This window comes from Bufo gargarizans, chromosome 2 (assembly GCF_014858855.1).
Source record: "Bufo gargarizans isolate SCDJY-AF-19 chromosome 2, ASM1485885v1, whole genome shotgun sequence".
In the NCBI taxonomy this organism is placed as follows: domain Eukaryota; kingdom Metazoa; phylum Chordata; class Amphibia; order Anura; family Bufonidae; genus Bufo; species Bufo gargarizans.
In genome coordinates this window covers 59203751-59221217 of record NC_058081.1, presented here as the reverse complement: position 1 = coordinate 59221217, position 17467 = coordinate 59203751, and the positions used below count along the sequence as shown (strand labels likewise).

General features: G+C 44.1%; 1 protein-coding gene across 6 annotated transcripts in view; it reads right to left on the bottom strand.

Moving 5' to 3' along the window:
• Positions 1–17467, bottom strand: part of ANK1 (ankyrin 1) — a 183501-nt gene that overhangs the window by 82803 nt on the left and 83231 nt on the right. For all 6 annotated transcript variants that reach the window (XM_044278999.1, XM_044278997.1, XM_044279000.1 and 3 more), the window contains exons 11-18: positions 17176–17274; positions 15624–15722; positions 15410–15508; positions 14824–15021; positions 9758–9856; positions 7763–7861; positions 4578–4775; positions 1239–1337 (exon numbers count right to left, since the gene is read on the bottom strand). In XM_044278999.1, coding sequence (XP_044134934.1) covers positions 1239–1337; positions 4578–4775; positions 7763–7861; positions 9758–9856; positions 14824–15021; positions 15410–15508; positions 15624–15722; positions 17176–17274 — 990 coding nt within the window. The remainder of the gene's footprint in view (positions 1–1238; positions 1338–4577; positions 4776–7762; positions 7862–9757; positions 9857–14823; positions 15022–15409; positions 15509–15623; positions 15723–17175; positions 17275–17467) is intronic.

The following is a 17467-nucleotide window of genomic DNA, read 5'->3' as shown; positions in this document are numbered from 1 at the left end:
CAATCTGATTGGTTGCTATGGACCACTAAGGCTGGTTTCACATCAACGGTTTTGTTTCCGGTTTTGACATCCAGCAGAGGATCTCAAAACCGGACCAAAACGGTTCCATTTCGATTTACGCATCAGTATGCATCCGTTCCGTTAGGATGCGATTGTGTTAAATCGAAACTAACAAACTTACTTTGAAAGTCAATGGCCGACGGATCCGTTTTTTTTAGGATCCTAAAAAACTGAACCTGCTACCAATGACTTACATTGTTTTTAATGCCATATCCAGTTTGTTCCATTTTTTTTGTTTAAATCCCAAGTATTTCTTATAATACCCGCCCAAGCTGCTGCTGAACCTCTTCTTAAAACGAAAGGTGGAGCTTTCTGTTCACCATTAACAGAATTATGCACCCTTTAAAAAATCTAAAGGATGCGAGGCGTGTGGTGTGATGTTCTGCAGCAGCTGGGGCACAGTGTAGTGTCTCTTTTATGTGCATGACTTAAAGGGGTTGTCTCTCTTCAGCAAGTGATATTTATCATGTAGAGAAAGTAAATACAAGCCACTTACTAATGTATTGGGATTGTCCATGTTGCTTCCTTTGCTGGCTGGATTCATTATTTCATTGCATTATACGCGACTCGTTTCCATGGTTATGACCACCCTGCAATCCATCAGTGGTGGTCGTGCTTGCACAATATAGGAAAAAGCACCGACCTCTCGAGTGTCCAGGACCGTGTGAGCTTACATAGGCCGGTGCTTTTTCTATAGTGTGTGCAAGCACGACCACCACTGATGGATGGCAGGGTGGTCGTAACCATGGAAACGAGCTGTGTATAATGTGATGGAAAAATGAATCCAGCCAGCAAAGGAAGCAATATGGACATTAACAATACATTAGTAAGTGTCTTGTAGTAACTTTCTCTACATGATAAATGCCATTTTCTGAAGAGACACAGCCCCCTTTAAGATAGGGAAAAGAACTGCAAGTGACATGTGAAACTGCACTTCTAGAAGATAAGCAGCATCTACAGGGCACCGCTTATCTCCTGTCTAATCGTCAGGTTGCATTTCTTTATAGACATATTTTCGGACATGTCAGTGGTAGGTTTCCATTGAAGATGTATACTGTATATGGCACATGTAAGCACAAGTGACCCCGCAAATCATTATATTTGTATTTAGGCACTGGAGGTTCAATCTCATATGACATCCGGACGTCCACGTCAGTCTCTTCTCTGGTGGAATTTACCCGTGTCTCGGCGCTCACGGCAGCATCGTGCGACACCAGGATTTCTGCTACATTAAGGTGACCTTCCTGACAGGCCAAGTGGAGGGGGGTCAGGGAGCTCTGGCAACAGAAATGGCACCGCGTCAGTAACATATCTTCTCAGTTTTCCAATTTTATGTAAATAAAGCATCAAGGGCTTATCCCACGATTCACATAAAAAACTAACATAAGATATCATATAATACATGACAATCTCTAACAAAGCTAGAACCAGCCCTGCACCTCACATGGAGTCAGAGATCTCCCCATTCAATGCTCCAATTGCTATGCTAGATTGGTTTGAAGCTGGCACCTCATGGGTGTGGCCTTTCTGCTGCATATCTCTCTCTATCACAGCTCAGGGGATGTGCCCTTTCTGCTGCAGCTGGTAGCAGTTGATGGATGGAACTAAGCATGTGTGTGCCCACCTCAGTGAGGTGGACAGAGACACTTGAAAAGGAACCAGCAGGTGGCGCTATACAGATAGATTTAACTGAATAACTGTACAAATATTCTAATTACATGCAATTATAAATGTATTCAGACCCAGGTGCTGACATGAAAAGTGTAGATTTTTTTTCATGGGACAAGCCAACATTTATGGCCTGTCGATAGGATATGCCATAAATTTCTGACAGGTGCAGAACCTACCTCTGGCACCCACTACTATCTCAAGAAAGGGCTTTGACAGCACGCCGTGCATGCACAGCTTTCAACGGTCGCTACTATGAGACACACTCGCTTAACTATTTTTGGAAGTCCCATGCACTGTGCGCTCCATTCACAGCTCTTCCCCATTGTTAAAGGGATTGTCCCACAAAAAATATTCAACAGTTTTCAAGCCAGCACTGGGATCTAAATACTTTTGTAATTGCATGTAATTAAAAATTTTGTATAGCTACTGAGTTATTCTATGAAATCTATCTGTATAGCGCCACCTGCTGTTTGTTTTCTTCTTATTTATTTGACCTGCCCACTGAGAAGGCCGCACATGCTCAGTTCCATCCTTCAACTGCCTCCTAAGCTGTGATAGGCAGAGCATGGACACGCCCCCTGAGCTGCAGCAGAGAAGACACTCCCCTTGAGCAGTCAGCTTGATATAAATCTAGCAGAGCAATGAATGGAGAGGTCACTGGATCCATGTGAGTTACATGATCTCTGCTTGCTGTCAGGAGAAAACCTTCTTGTTTATATGCTAAGGGCAAACTTGGGGAGCATTAAAGGAGTTTTTTGTGCATCTGATACTGATGACCTATGCTCCGGATAGGTTATCAATATCCGATGGGTGAGTCTCCGACAACCCGCACTCCCACCAATCAGCTGTTCCCTGCAGTTGGCGGCACCAGAACTACCACTGTGAGCTAGAATTACAGCGCCGTTCCAGGTGTAGTGGACATGCTGTGTTACTGCAGCTCACTACCCATTCACTATATTCTATAAAACCCCTTTAAATGAAAAAATATTTATTTCACAACTAGGGGGTGGCGCTCACTGCTGTGTAAAAGGGAGCTGTATAAATCCCTATGCACGAGCTTCCTCCTGTGGCAGCTGCAGGCAGATAGAAATCTGTCAGATTTAGAAGAACACAGCTAATTTCTTCCAAAAATAGTGCCATACCTGTCCACAGATTGTGTGTGGTATAGTACGTCATCTCCATTCAATTTAATAAACCTAGATCCTAGGCTATGCCACGCATGTCTCTATTGTACTGATTGTTTGCTACAATGTATCAGCGTAGGTGAAATATTATAGTCTGAAGTCCAGTTTGTAAAGCTCATAGAGAACTGCTTTGAATGGATACAACTGTCTGTATGGGTAGTTGTTCACTGACAGCAAGCAGATCTTGAAAATTGTAAGGAAATGAAACAAAAATTTTATTAGAAACTTTCAGACCCCTTAAAAGAGTTGTCCTTGTTATATATAAAAAAAGAAAGAAAGCACTGTATATCTGACGGTCAGCAATATATATTTCCTAATTTCCCTAGTTCTGTTCTTGACCTTGCAGTTGCAGAGTGGTGGGGCCATGTAACAACAATCTCTGAGGTATTCCTCATGAACATTCCCCCCCCCCCTGCTTTACAAAAAGAGTGAATAAAAGTGCTTCCTTGTCTGCGGTCTGACTGCTGGGATACTCATGTTATGTGTGGGACTACAAATCCCAGCTGTACAGTGCAATGACATTGCGGATACACACAGGATCTTCCCCCTACTTGTTCTTGTGCAATGCTCTGTAGACACTTCCTCACAGCCGGCAGAAGAGTACAGAGCAGAGAACTCCTCTGGTCTCTATCAGCTCAGTGCTTGCAGGGTGAGGAGGGAGAAAAGATCCTGTGCACAGCATTTGTCTCTTCACCACTGCCTGGAGAAGAGGAAACCCTGCAGCTGCTCAGTCCCTAAGTCTGTGCTGCTGATGGTAGAAGGGGTTAAACTTTGCTGAAGGATCCAGTGGGAGGGGAGACACAGTGCAGACAGCTCAGAGAGCAGATTTGGCAGTACAGGGGGCGTGGCCCACAGATCAGGCAGTGTAGGGGCGTGGCTTATCACTCCAAACAGTACAGCCTTCACAGTGACGTTCAGTGCAAAGAGGCAGACCTGCTCCCTCCTTCTCCCTAAGGCTTGTGCACCGAACTTCAGAGAAAGGAAAGAATAACTTTGACAACCCCTTTAAGAAGGCTCTATTTCTATAAAATTGTACACATAAAGCCATAAAAATAAACATGGGATAATATAACACGATATAATATAACATGAATAATACATTGAAATAATACAACATCTTTTAGGAGATCTAGGAATCTGTCAGCAGTTCTGACAATGCTAAAATGCTGACAGCTGTAGGTAGGGGCCGGGAAGAGCAGTACAAACATACCTTTTGAGGAGCTATTATTATATCTAGTTTTATTCTATGTACCGTTTCTGCAAGTGCCCAGAGGGTGGAGCTTCACTGTGAAGTTCACAGCCACTCCCCCCTGCTCTGAGCGACAGCTGTAGCATCCAACCAGGAGACAGTTACAACTGTCACTTAGAGTAGAGGGGAGGGGCTTTGAAGCAGATCAATGAATAGGGCACTTCACAGTGAAGCTCCGCCTCCTTGGCGCTTGCTGGAGCAGCACCTGGCAGAATAAAACTTCATATTCTCAACACTCCTGATAGAAGAAAAAAAAAACTCCACAAAAGGTATTTTTGTACTGCTATACCCAAGCCACTCCATAGTGCTGTCAGCGTGGTCAAAACCACAGATGGGTTCCCTTTAAGGGGAAGAATAAGAAAGCCAAGACATGTACAGCAGATAGGATAACATTTTACTAATGATGTCCTTACCTTGTTGCCTAAGTGCACATTTCCCTGCTTGCTTAGTAGCAATGTCACCATATCCGCGTGACCCTCCTGGGCAGCAAGGTGGAGGGGAGTGACACCCTGCAGCGACTGTGCATTACAAGTGGCACCAAACTGTAGCAAAGCTCTGGCTGTGTCGACAGAACGCTGCTTCACCGCCATGTGTAGGGGGGTGTATCCATTCTGTAACACAATACAGACACGGTCCTATTTAGTGCCGCCATCTCAATTTACTGTGTAACCAGCGGTTTTCCAGCATAGAAAGTTATTGCATATACCTAAATGTTTAATAGGTGGGGATCTCCATTTCTTCTGCCACCAGCCGCCAGATCCAGGTGGAGATTAAATGGAGAGGTGGCTGCTCATTATCTATAGCTCTCTCTATTCAAGTCTAGGTGGTAATGGAAAAAACTGAAGCTTTTTCTATTCAATCTCTGCCTAGATGTGGCCACCAGCGCCTGCTTTACCTGACTAAACAGAGATCAGGGGGACTTCTGTAGTGACCCAGAGGATCACTACTCGAGGGGTTAAAATGTTGGATTATTGCTGAAATGGTTAATATCTACCATTAAATGTTAATGTATTTTTCTTTTTCGTGTCTGTGATTGCAATAGCTGAACATGGGTAAAATAGTTAAGCTTTCTAGCCCTACTTAGTAGGAGGAAAGCTGGAGCTGCCCCTCTGGGTTAGGAGATATGTAAAGTAGTTGAGAGATGGCAGCTGAGGTGTGAGGAGCTGCATGGGTCTGTGTGGTGTGAGGCCTACTACTCAGGCTCTCCATCCTGCATGCTAAGGACAAGTGCCCAACCTTTGAGAGAAAGAAGTATCAAATTTTGTTGACTGTTCTTAGAACCATAAGGATAGAGCATGGACAGTTAGTAAGGTAACTGCTCGTTTATGGCAAAATACCTTACTGCATGTGGCGTGGGTATATTGCTTCGGAGCCCGCCACATTTCTGAGCCGGACTAGCTACTCATTTCAGTTCTGCACCCCGAGCCTGTGAATTGCTGTGCGATATTGTGAGAGCCTTCCACACCTTTTGTTTAATTTAGTAAGTTGTCTGGATTTAAAAGACAGGCTCAGGGATAACTACTATGCAGCCTGTTTTCCATATAAAGCCTTGGAAAGATTCAGTGTGTACCCTGGGGAGACTGAACATATCCTCTAAAGTGTGATTTGCCACAATTACGTCAGTAAAGCTTGTTGGACTTGTTACACTGGCCGCCTTATTACCTTGCACCCAGCACCTGCAGTACTGCCACCATTGCACCACGAGGGAGCCCTGCCTTCCACCTCTGAATGCCACAACATCAAGGACACCACAACCTCCACCAGGCAGGAGGCTCCAAATATCCAGGGTGTGCCCCAAAAGAAAAAAAAAGGATGTGCCCTCCAACCACTGCCCGTGTTGCCCAGGGAGCACTAGAGGGAGAGGGATTAGCCACAGTGGAGACTACAATCACCCTTATTACAACTGCCATCACTCCCATCCTCTCCAGCTCCAGCCAGCCACCCTAGGGGCTGGGGCACTGCACTTCCATTAAAGAGGACCTGTCACCACAAAATCTAGTGCAATCTGCAGGTGACATGTTATGGAGGAGGAGGAGCAGCTGAGCTGATATAGTTTTGTGGGAAGATATTTAGTAAACCTTGCAATTTATATCTCTAATAATTCTGACTTCATTGCTCACTGGTGGAGGTGTTACCAGTGACTGATAGAATTCTCTGTGTAAGTGTGTATACAGAGATAGCTGTCAGTCACTGATAGCTGTACATAGGGGAGGTGTTATCAGTGATGGATAGCATTCTCTGTGTATGTGTGTATATATAGATAGCTGTCAGTCCCTGATAGATGTACACAGGGGAGGTGTTATCAGTGGTTGTTAGCATCCTCTGTGTAAGTGTGTATACAGAGATAGCTGTCAGTCCCTGATAGATGTACACAGGGGAGGTGTTATCAGTGGTTGTTAGCATCCTCTGTGTAAGTGTGTATACAGAGATAGCTGTCAGTCCCTGATAGATGTACACAGGGGAGGTGTTATCAGTGGTTGTTAGCATCCTCTGTGTAAGTGTGTATACAGAGATAGCTGTCAGTCCCTGATAGATGTACACAGGGGAGGTGTTATCAGTGGTTGTTAGCATCCTCTGTGTAAGTGTGTATACAGAGATAGCTGTCAGTCACTGATAGCTGTACATGGAGGAGGTGTTATCAGTGATTGATAGGATTCTCTGTGTAACTGTGTATACAGAGATAGTCAGTCACTGATAATATGTCCCCCGTGTACAATGAAATCAGAAAGATCAGATAATTAAATGTATAAATTACAAGTCTTACTGAATATTTTCCCACAAAACTACATATTAATCTGTTCAGCTCTTCCTGCTCTATAACATTCTGCCTGCAGATTATGCTGCATTTTGTTGCAACAGCCAGGTCCTCTTAAACGGCTAACCATATATTAGATGATACCCTGTGGGGTGCTTTCTGTTGGCGCCCCACCATTATGCCTAATTATAAGTGCTATATACATGTAGAATGGCGCCTACATAACAGTGCAATGCATAGGCCTAATACCACTTCCATACAGTTGCCTAAATACCATATAGTTCTGCCACCACCATACAGTGCACTGATAATAGCCTAAGTGAATATCACCATATACTGACCAAATAACAGCTCCACAAAATAATATACCAGTGCTACACAATGCCTAAATAAAATGTCACATGCCTTAGGTGCCAGACCATCTGTGACGCCGAAGTGGCTCCTGTGCTGTGTGGACCATACAGATGACGCCCTTAAAGGGGAATTCCAGCTTTTTTTTATATTGATGGCTTTCCCTCAGGATAGATAATCAATATCAGATAGATGGGGATCTGAAACCTCCACCAATTGGCTATGTTCGGCAACTGCCGACAATGGAGACTAAACAGTGGACAGAGCTGGAAACAGAAGGTCCCATTGACTGGGTAGTAGCAAGAACAGTGTGTGGGCACCAACATCTCGAGCAGCAGGCAGTGAGATTCTCAGGATAGTGCACCTCACAAAATTTGCCTAATAGATTCCCACTAATTTTCCGATCAGCCAAAATTTATCAGATGTGCTTTACAAAAATATACTATTTTGTCTCTTATTTCTATGCAGATTGTGTCTGCTAATTGTCCTTACCCGTGCAGTGCAGTGTGGAGACGCTCCCTTATTCAACAGAAGACGGACAATGTTGAGGTGATTGTGATACACGGCTACATGCAGAGGAGTCAGTCCAGTCTGCAATATGGACAGAGAGGTTCACAAATTGGTCATCTAGTATCAATTAATACATAGTTAACTTAGAATGTATCACTTTAAAGGAGCTTACTGCATACTGCCTTATATTAAGTCCAATGTACAGTATAACAATAAATAGCTCCCTCTAGTGGTGGCTGCAGGTAGCATGCATGTTACCTTTAACATCTATGTCTATGCAGAAAATTTGTAGCTCTTTATTAAACAAACAAAACTCCAACCACGACAGGCATATATTAAGAAAACAATTGTGGTCAAATACCCTTGGAGTTTATTTGTGAGTTCTTGATCAGTCTATAGAAATTTGGCTGCACTCCCCTGAAAAGAGTTGAATAGACAGATATTTGATAGTCAGGGGTGTACATGTATTTTTGGCACAGATTGTGGGGCAAAGGTCCTTTGCGCCGCCATCTGCATCTTCTCCTGCTCACACCAGGTCTAGTGGTCTAGTGGTTTAGGCGTAGAAAATGGTCTAAATGCAAGACAGCAAGGAAGCTGGCTTACATTTAGAAGTGGCGGTGGATACACCGAAGGTATGTAGACGCTGGCGCCTCTTTATAACTTCAGCAGATCCACCGCCAGCACGGGGCATTATCAGGGGCGTATTGACCATAGACCTTACAGGGAAATTTTCCAGTGGGCCGATGCCCAGGGGGCCGCTTGGGTCCTCCTCACGGCTGGAAAGTGGAAGTTTTGGGGGATGTATTTTGTGATGCACTGTGGTATTTGGCTCTGTTGAGGTGGTATAATGTGCCACAATATGGTATTGCTGGCCCTGCCTTCCATCAATTTAGACTCAACTACAAAATGGGGCCACTTTTAGTATTTATTCCAGGGAGTCCGCCCCTGGGCATTATTAAGACCGGCGTCTAAAACGCCGGTCTTAATAAATGTGTCCCTAAATCTCTTACCCCCTTGTGTAGGTGGCCTTGGCATTGTCTGCTCTATCTTTTTTACATAGTAAATAAGTTAAAGCCTCACACCCTTGTTTTGCTAACATTGTAGATGGGGATCCTTGCAGTGGTTCTCACCACCCATGAAATAAGACGTGCATTCAACCTGGTCTGGACTCCTATCTTTCTACAGGTTCTATAGCCCCTTCTATGTTTGTATAGTATACAGTGATGGACCAGTGAAAACTGCAGACTTAAAGGGTTATTTCAAATAGAACGAGATACCCCTATCCAATAGATAAAGTATGACTGTTAGAGAGGTGGGGTCCAACCACTGGGACCCCATGGATCACAAGAATGGAGAATGCCGCTGTATGAATGATGCGGCAGGTTGAACATGTGCAGTGCCCCTTCATTTATATGTATTTGACTACCATGTATCTAAAGTGCAGTCCATATACTTTTGGGACACAGCTTAGACTATTATAGGGGTTGTGCAGGATTTTGAGATTGAATTTGATATTTGATTTTGATGGTATTTTAATATCTTGATGGCCAATCCTCAGGACAGATCATTAATATCTGATCGGTGGGGGTCTAACTCCCAGCACGCTCACTGATGAGCTGTTTGAAGAGGCCTTGGCACTCACCGTAGTGGTCTCCTCACAGACCATAAATTGTATAGTGGCCATGCTTGGTATTGCAGCTCAGGCCCATTCACTTGAATAGGACTGAGCTACGCCTAGGCCATGTGACCGATGAACAAGACGTCACAGGCCCCAGCCTGCTGTGAACACTGCATCTTCTTCAAACAGCTGACCGGTGGGGGTGACGGAGTCGGATCCCCACCAATCAGATACTGATGACCTACCCTGAAGTTTCTTCATCGGTATCAAAATCCTGCACAATTCCTTGAGAGGAAATTATTTTCTAGTATAGCCTTGGTCATAAAGGGGACAGCAATATAACAAGTCAAGGGGGTCACCTTGCCAGCGCTGTTAGAGTGAGCTCCTCTCTCTAGCAGAAGCTCCGCAATCTGGATCTTTCCGTATTTTGCAGCCACATGGAGAGGCGTGAAACCTTTCTGAGGTGAGAGAAGAGAAAGTTAAGCATACAGCAATGCTTCAAAATGACAATGAGGTCAATAAAGACAAGTTATGCAAAAAAAGAAGCAACTCAGCAGAGATGTATCCAGCAGTTGGGGAAAGTGACATGGCAGCAAGAGGAATTTACAAAAAGTGGAGCCCTGGAAGAAGGCACTGAAACGAACACAACTCTTATTATATACCGAGTCCAGGATATGAGCTATAGATGGGGAAAACTGGCATATTATGGCTCTACTTTAGACGGAGCCCTAGAAGTACTTCCACAGAGGTGCATGAGCTTTTTCTCTGTTTGCCTCTGATATCACATGGAACAGAAATGAGCAAATCGATTCTACCAATTCAGAATTCATCCTGGATTTCTTGTGGTTTGTTTCAAGCAAATGAGAGATAGTAAGATGTGCAAGCGAAGGAACTGAGTGTCTCTAGAAAAAAATTGCCATGGTCAGTTGAGTGGTCATGGTGGTGCTCTTTCTCATTAGGGAGACCACCTAGTATGCATGAGGTGCATACTGTAGTCCAGCCAACATTGCTCTGTGTTTCTGGGAAACATATATGCAAATGAGTATGTCTTATATCTGGCTTATTTTTTTTTAAGAAAAGCTAATCTGTATACCATGCATAGCTACTAGAGATGGGTCGTTGATCCAGGGAGTTATTCTGATTGCCTGATTGGAGTCGGGAAGGAATTTTGGCTTGTACCTCACAGTTTTTTTTTTTGCCTTCCTCTGGATCAACTTGCAGGATAACAGGCCGAACTGGATGGACAAATGTCTTTTTTCGGCCTTATATACTATGTTACTATGTTACCTTTTGGGTTTCTGGAAAAAAAGATATTCAATTTAGTTTTCCTTCCAAAAAGAAAAGAACTCTAAGCTTATCTGATGCCTAATAATAGTGGTCTCCATAATGAGAAAGAGCATCCCCAAGGCTACTCAGCTAACTAGGGCAATTTTCTCTTGAGATACTCAGTACTCTTGTCCTTTTGGAAGGAGCAACTGGCTTGCACAACTCGAATAAAATAATGAGTCCTAGGAGATAGAGTGTTATATACTACTTTTTAGGGAAATTGAAGCATATTTGATTTGGATAGAATCAATTCAGACTCTAATTGAATTTTTTGGAACATTTGGCAAATTGGAGATGACAAGAAATTTGAAAAGAAATTCTCCAACATGGATTTTTTTTTTTTTATAAAAAAAAGTCCAATTAGACTATGAATTGAGTAGAGTATGAATTGCTTTTAGTTGACAATATATCTGTACACATGGAGTCTCATGGAGTCTGCGGCTCCATACATGCTATAGGCATGAGCACTCTTGCATTGATATCACTCTCATTTTATTGAACAGAAGTGTAATCTGGATACAAAGCTTCATTTCCAATCTTACAGTTCACATTTCATGACAACATTGTCTAACATATATAATAAGTGCAATAGTTACATTTATATATCGCTTATTGCGGTTTACTTATACATTGCTGTCTAATATCAGCATATACTTATTCACTGTATCAACAGAAAGATAGAGGGAAGAAAGGAAAAATCTGGAAAAAGGGAGAAGAAAGGGGAAATGAAGTACGCAAAGTACCGTTGAGTCAGACCTCCTTGCTAAAGCTTATACAGGAAACTCTGCAGAATAAAGAAATTCAACGAGAGAATTCCACCTAGTGTAAAACCTATCCCTCTGATCATGAGAATGTGCAATCAATTCCTCCATTCTAAGCAAATGTCTGATTTCACTTGCCCACTCACAGAGAGAGGGTGCCCCCCCCCCCCTCCGACTTCCAGTGCCTCGGTATCACCATAAGTTGCTGCCATGAGGAAGAACCTCAGAGCATTTTTCTTCATCTGAGCCAAAGTTCCCGAAGTAAGCGAAAGGAGTGTCACCTTGGGTGTATTGGCTATCGTCTTTCCAGAAAATTTTCTATAGACCTGGAGTACTTGTTCCCAGAATCTCTTTATAGCCTGGCAGGACCACCAAATGTGGAGCATAGTTCCTTCCTCCCTACCACATCTCCAGCACAGATTAGAAACATTAGGAAACATTCTATGGAGGGTCGATGGACAATAATGCCATCTAGATAGGATCTTAAAGTTCTTTTATTTTGCTTGTGCTGCTATGGACAATCCATGAGAGAACGTACACATCTTGAGGACATCTTTTGCTGAAAAGGTAAGTTGTAGGTCTGTTTTCCATTTTCGGAAATAGGGAGCTATGTCTGGATTGCTTTGATCTAACACGATTTTATCCAGCTGTGATAGCAGTCTATAGTGTGTGTCAGGTTTTAGGAAGAGGATGTCAAAGTCAGTCACATCGAGACATTACTGCTGAGCAAATAGGTTACCTACAAAGGTTCTCAGCTGAGCATAAGCAAACCACATTGAGCCCTGATGTCCGGTTTGCAGGATAAGAGACTCACAGCTTGCTACGCTTGTACGTTTCAATAGATCTCTGAACCTAGGATACGAGGATCTATGCCAAATCAGAAACTTATTTACCCGGAATCCCAGTATAAAAGCTGGGTTGCTCATGAGAGGGGTCATGGGGCCCGGTCTATGTGATAACTGGAATCTTTGTACCCAGCTGTCCCATTGGTTAAGGGTGTGTCGTACTAGGAGAGGCCAATCCTCCACTTGGGGGCTGTTTTCTTGAGTCACCCATGGAGCTACCCGTAAATCCAATGGAGAGAGGTCCTGTTCCAGCTGGACCCAAAGTTTTCCAGATGACCCAGTTGACCAATTTGTCTTGAAGTTTATCCTGGATTTAATGGAACTCTGTACAAAGCGTGCTATGGCTCTGCGAAGGGCCAGGAAAAATCTTCCAGACACACAAATGGGTATTGTTTGGAAGAGGTACAAGAATCTCAGTAATATATCCATTTTGACTACACTAATCCTACCAAACCATGATGGGGATTTCAGTGAGTATTTCTGTAAATCCTCTAAAGTTCTTTTCTGTAAAGGCAAGTAATTGAGCGGGAATAAGAGGTGTAGATGGGTAGGGATTTGTAACCCCAAGTAAGTTATGCCCGCGGTCTGCCACCTAAAAGGAAAGTTGCTCTGCACATGTTGGACTACCATTGCTGGAAGCGAAATATTCAGCATTTCACTTTTGTTAAGATTAATTTTAATTACTGAGTTGTCAAAACTTCTGAAACTCTTTAAGAATAGATGGGAGTGTGATGTGGGGGTTTAAGACATACATGAGAAGTTTATGCTACTTTATGCTACTTATTCCCGTAATATCCAGATTGTTCCTTAGTGCATTGGCTAAGTGTTCCATGACTAGAACACAGAGCAGGGGTGAAAGCGGACATCCCTGGCGAGTCCCATTTTTTATATTAAAGGAAGGAGCAACTATGCCATTAGTCTTGACTCTAGCTGTGGGACTGGTGTAGAGAGCACATACTCTTTTCTACAAATTTGGGGCCTAGGCCTATTTGTCATAATACAGCTATCATAAACCTTCAATTTATTCTGTCAAATGCTTTTTCGGCATCCACCGACAATAAGCATAAAGGGTCTTGACGCTTCTGCGCTGTGGAAATGAGGTTAATAGTTAGGATAGTATTGTCCCTAGCTTCTCTGCTAGGGGGGCACTGTATATGGAGTCATTCCTTATCTGGGACACTCTATATGGAAGAACTATTTAGTTGGGGCACCATAGAGAGAGGCACTCGCTAGCTGTGGAACTGTATATGGTGGCACTCTCTGGCTGGGGCACTATATATATATATATATATATATATATATAGACACTTTCTCACTGGGGCACTGTATATGGAGGCACTCTCTAGCTGGGTCACTGTATATGGAGGCACTCTCTAGCTGGGTCACTGTATATGGAGGCACTCTCTAGCTGGGTCACTGTATATGGAGGCACCCTCTAGCTGGGTCACTGTCAATGGAGGCACCCTCTAGCTGGGGCAATGTCTATGGAGGCACTCTCTGGCTGGGGCACTATATATATATATATATATATATATATATATAGACACTTTCCCACTGGGTCTCTAGCTGGGTCACTGTCTATAGAGGCACTCTCTGGCTGGGGCACTATATATAGAGACACTTTCTCACTGGGGCACTTATGGAGGCACTCTAGCTCAGGCAATGTATGTGGGGGTGCTATATATGAAGGCACTCTCTAGTTGGGCCCCTGTTTATCGAGTCAATCACTAGCTAGGGCCCTGTAATCACCTTCTAGCAGGGACACTATGTATTCTGTAGCTGGGGCACTGTCTATGGAGGCACTCTCTCGTTCGGCCCCTGTATGTGGGGGTGCTATATATGAAGGAACTTTCTAACTGAGGCCCTGTTTATCAAGGCACTATGTAGCTGGAGCATTGTATATTAAGGCACTCTCTAGCTGGGGCACTGAATATGGAGGTATGCCTTATCTGGGGCACTGTATAGAGAGACACTATCTGGGGTACTACATAAGGAAGCACTCTTTTGCTGGGGCACTGTATATGGGGGCCTTCTCAAGCTGGGCCACTGTATGTGGGGGCACTCTTTAGCCGGATCACTCTATATAGAAGCACTCTTTAGCTGGGGCACTCTATATGGAAGCATTCTGTAGCCAGGGCACTCTATATGGAAGCACTCTGTAGCTGGGGTACTATGCATGGAAGCACTGTCCAGCTAGGGCACTGTATATGGGGACACTCTCTAGCTGAAGTACTTTTTATTGGATTAATCTCTAAATGGGGAAAATATGTATGGAAGCACTCTCTAGCTAAGACACTGTATATGGGAGAACTCTGTGGCAGACATTGAGCACAGGGCAAACACAGTGGCGAGCATGCCATAGAGAGATGTACCTCCAAAATCAGACTTAACTAAACCAAGCACAATGGAGAGGGTGGGCATGAAATGTGTCTTCCCCTCTTCCTGGAATGAGAATACATCTAGTAATCGACAAAGAGAATTTCAGGTTTTTACCTTGGTCATGGAAGTATGTGCAGCTTGGTTGTCCAGCAGAACCTCAGCGGTTTGGGTGTGCCCCCCTCGTGCACTCAAGTGTAATGGTGTATGGCCTGCAGTAGTGGGGGAATCTGGGTGAGCTCCGTGGGTTAAGAGCAAACGTACCATATCCAAATGCCCAGAGCGGGCTGCACAGTGAAGAGGTGTCTGATCATCCTGCCGGATAGTAATTGAAAACAATTAAGGAATATCATACATTCGGGAATTCGACATCTAATACTAAAGCACATATAAATGAGGAAATCAAACCCTCACCGATCTGCCCAGAAGTGCCCACAAAATCTAGTCATGCATGGGGTCTAAACGGTTGAAGAGCACCCACCAGATGCTAGAGATAGATATGTTTGGATTTTTTTTTTGTTTTAAAGTGGGTTCTTTTGCATAATTCCTACCCACTTTAAAAGAAGAAATAAAATCCAAACATATCCATTTCTAGCATCTGGTGGGTGCTCTTCAACCCTTTAGAATCCATGCATGACTAGACAGACCCTCCATCCACACTCATCATGGCCTATATCTCCCAATGTCAGACTGTATTCCTCACCTTAGCTCTAGCATTCACTTTTGCTTTATTCTGCAGTAAAAATTCAGCCACATCCGAGTGCGCCGCACGCGCTGCCATGTGTAGCGGCGTCTCGACTTTCTGCGATACACAAACGACACACAACTTTCAGTGATGGCTCAATAACACTCTTGCAGGAAGGTTATTATGCACATGAAAGGATGGATAAACTGTCCTTGCATAATTTTGCGCTCACCACACTGAAGACATTGGGTGACGCTCCCCTCTGGAGTAGAGTCCGGACAATGGAGAGATGTCCCATGAAGGCAGCAACATGGAGAGGTGTAAGACCAGACTGGAAAGCAAATCACAGAGAAGGTTGGTACGAGAATTCACGATAAAGACAAATAGAGTTAAGAGTGACGACAATAATCCCAGGGGCGCAACAGGCAGCCCGTGCCGCTGTGCAGGGGAACTGCAACACAGCTCCATACAAGTGAACCCATCCAGTGATCACATGATTTCTGGGTTCAATAAAGGCAGCAGCATAACCGTTCCGCTACTCATTGCAGAGACCCGGTGGTTCACTGCTAAAGTTTTAAAAATATTTACTTTGAGACAAGAGTTAATGTATACTGACTATGCACTTTCTGTGGCTTTATTACAGTATGTGTGTGTATTCCAAAAGACTGTATATGGGAAGGAAGTAGTTAACTGGCAGCTCTTAAAGCCAGTTGCTGGGTGGTAGTCTGGCATCCCTGGTGAGTGAGCTGCTGGCAAGTAGGCTGAGCGAGAACACATATGTAGTAGCTCCTGGTGTGTGCTAGAGATTCCATAGCTGAAGCAAAAAATAAGTGTCTTTAGCCAGGAAGATACCAACCCTGAGTGATAAGCTGCCGGAAAAGCAACTCTGCCAAGCTCTGAGAGTAAGAAGAGTTCTATAGAAGGTTGAGGACCGTTAAAAGGGACAGTGCGTGGACAAGAAAGCCAGTCGAGGTAACGCATGTTTAAGCATATAGACTTTACTGCATGTGATTAGGGTTATATTCATTCAGGCGCCCGCCACTGTACTGAGACGGACTGACCATCCTTTAAAGAACTACACAATTGAGCAAGAAATTGCACTCCTTCGGTCAGTAGGGAAGATTGCATGTATGTACAGAATAGGACCCAAAGGACCATCATCGTATCCACCACCTATCTATACGCAGCCTTTGGAAAAAGTCTACCTTGTGATATATCTAGGCCCATGCCCATTGCTTGTACTGTGCCACCCTTCATCCACTCAGTAAAAGAGAGATTACATTTTACGTTAAACAGGCTGGCCTGGTCATTTGTCTGCATATCCAACCGGGTCCCCTGCTCTCCTACCATGTGTCCCGCAGTGCATCTAACACCAAGGGCACCCCAGCCACCACCAATCAGGAACCCCCAAATCCAGAGTGTGCCCCGAGGGGAAGAAAGGGTGCACCCCTCCCAACACTGAGTGCCCTAGCCTGCTGGAGCAGGATTAGCCGCCGTGAAGACTACTACCACCCTCATTGCCACCGTCACCACTCCCATCCTCTCCATCCCACCTGCGGTCTGGCTCACTGCTATTACACAGTGGTCACTGAGTTCTGCTAAGGCTGGAAAAGAGAAAATCAGTTATAAAGCACTTCTGTCTTCTACTAAGGTCCCCGCCTGTCTCTGTCTCCTACTAGATCTCCTACTTGATGGCTTTAAACCCTCGCTTATATATAGGAGCATGGAGTAAAAAGAGCAATTGCACAGATGTAACCCAATATGACCAGTATGACTGTCCTCACCTCTGTGACAGCATCAATGGAGGCTCCAGACTTCAACAAAAGCTCCATGACTCTAATATGACTTTTCTTGCAGGCTATGTGAAGAGGGGTGAACCCGTTCTACATGGGGGGAAAAAGAGGAGGATCAGAGACTGGAATGGACAAAAATGGGTAGAAACATGAAAGACATGCACCATACAAACAGCTAGAAGACATACTGACCAGGAGACATGCAAGATAATCTGGTGAAAATCCATATAGTGTCAATATACTGCCATGTACAGTTCACACAATACTGCCATATACCGTACAA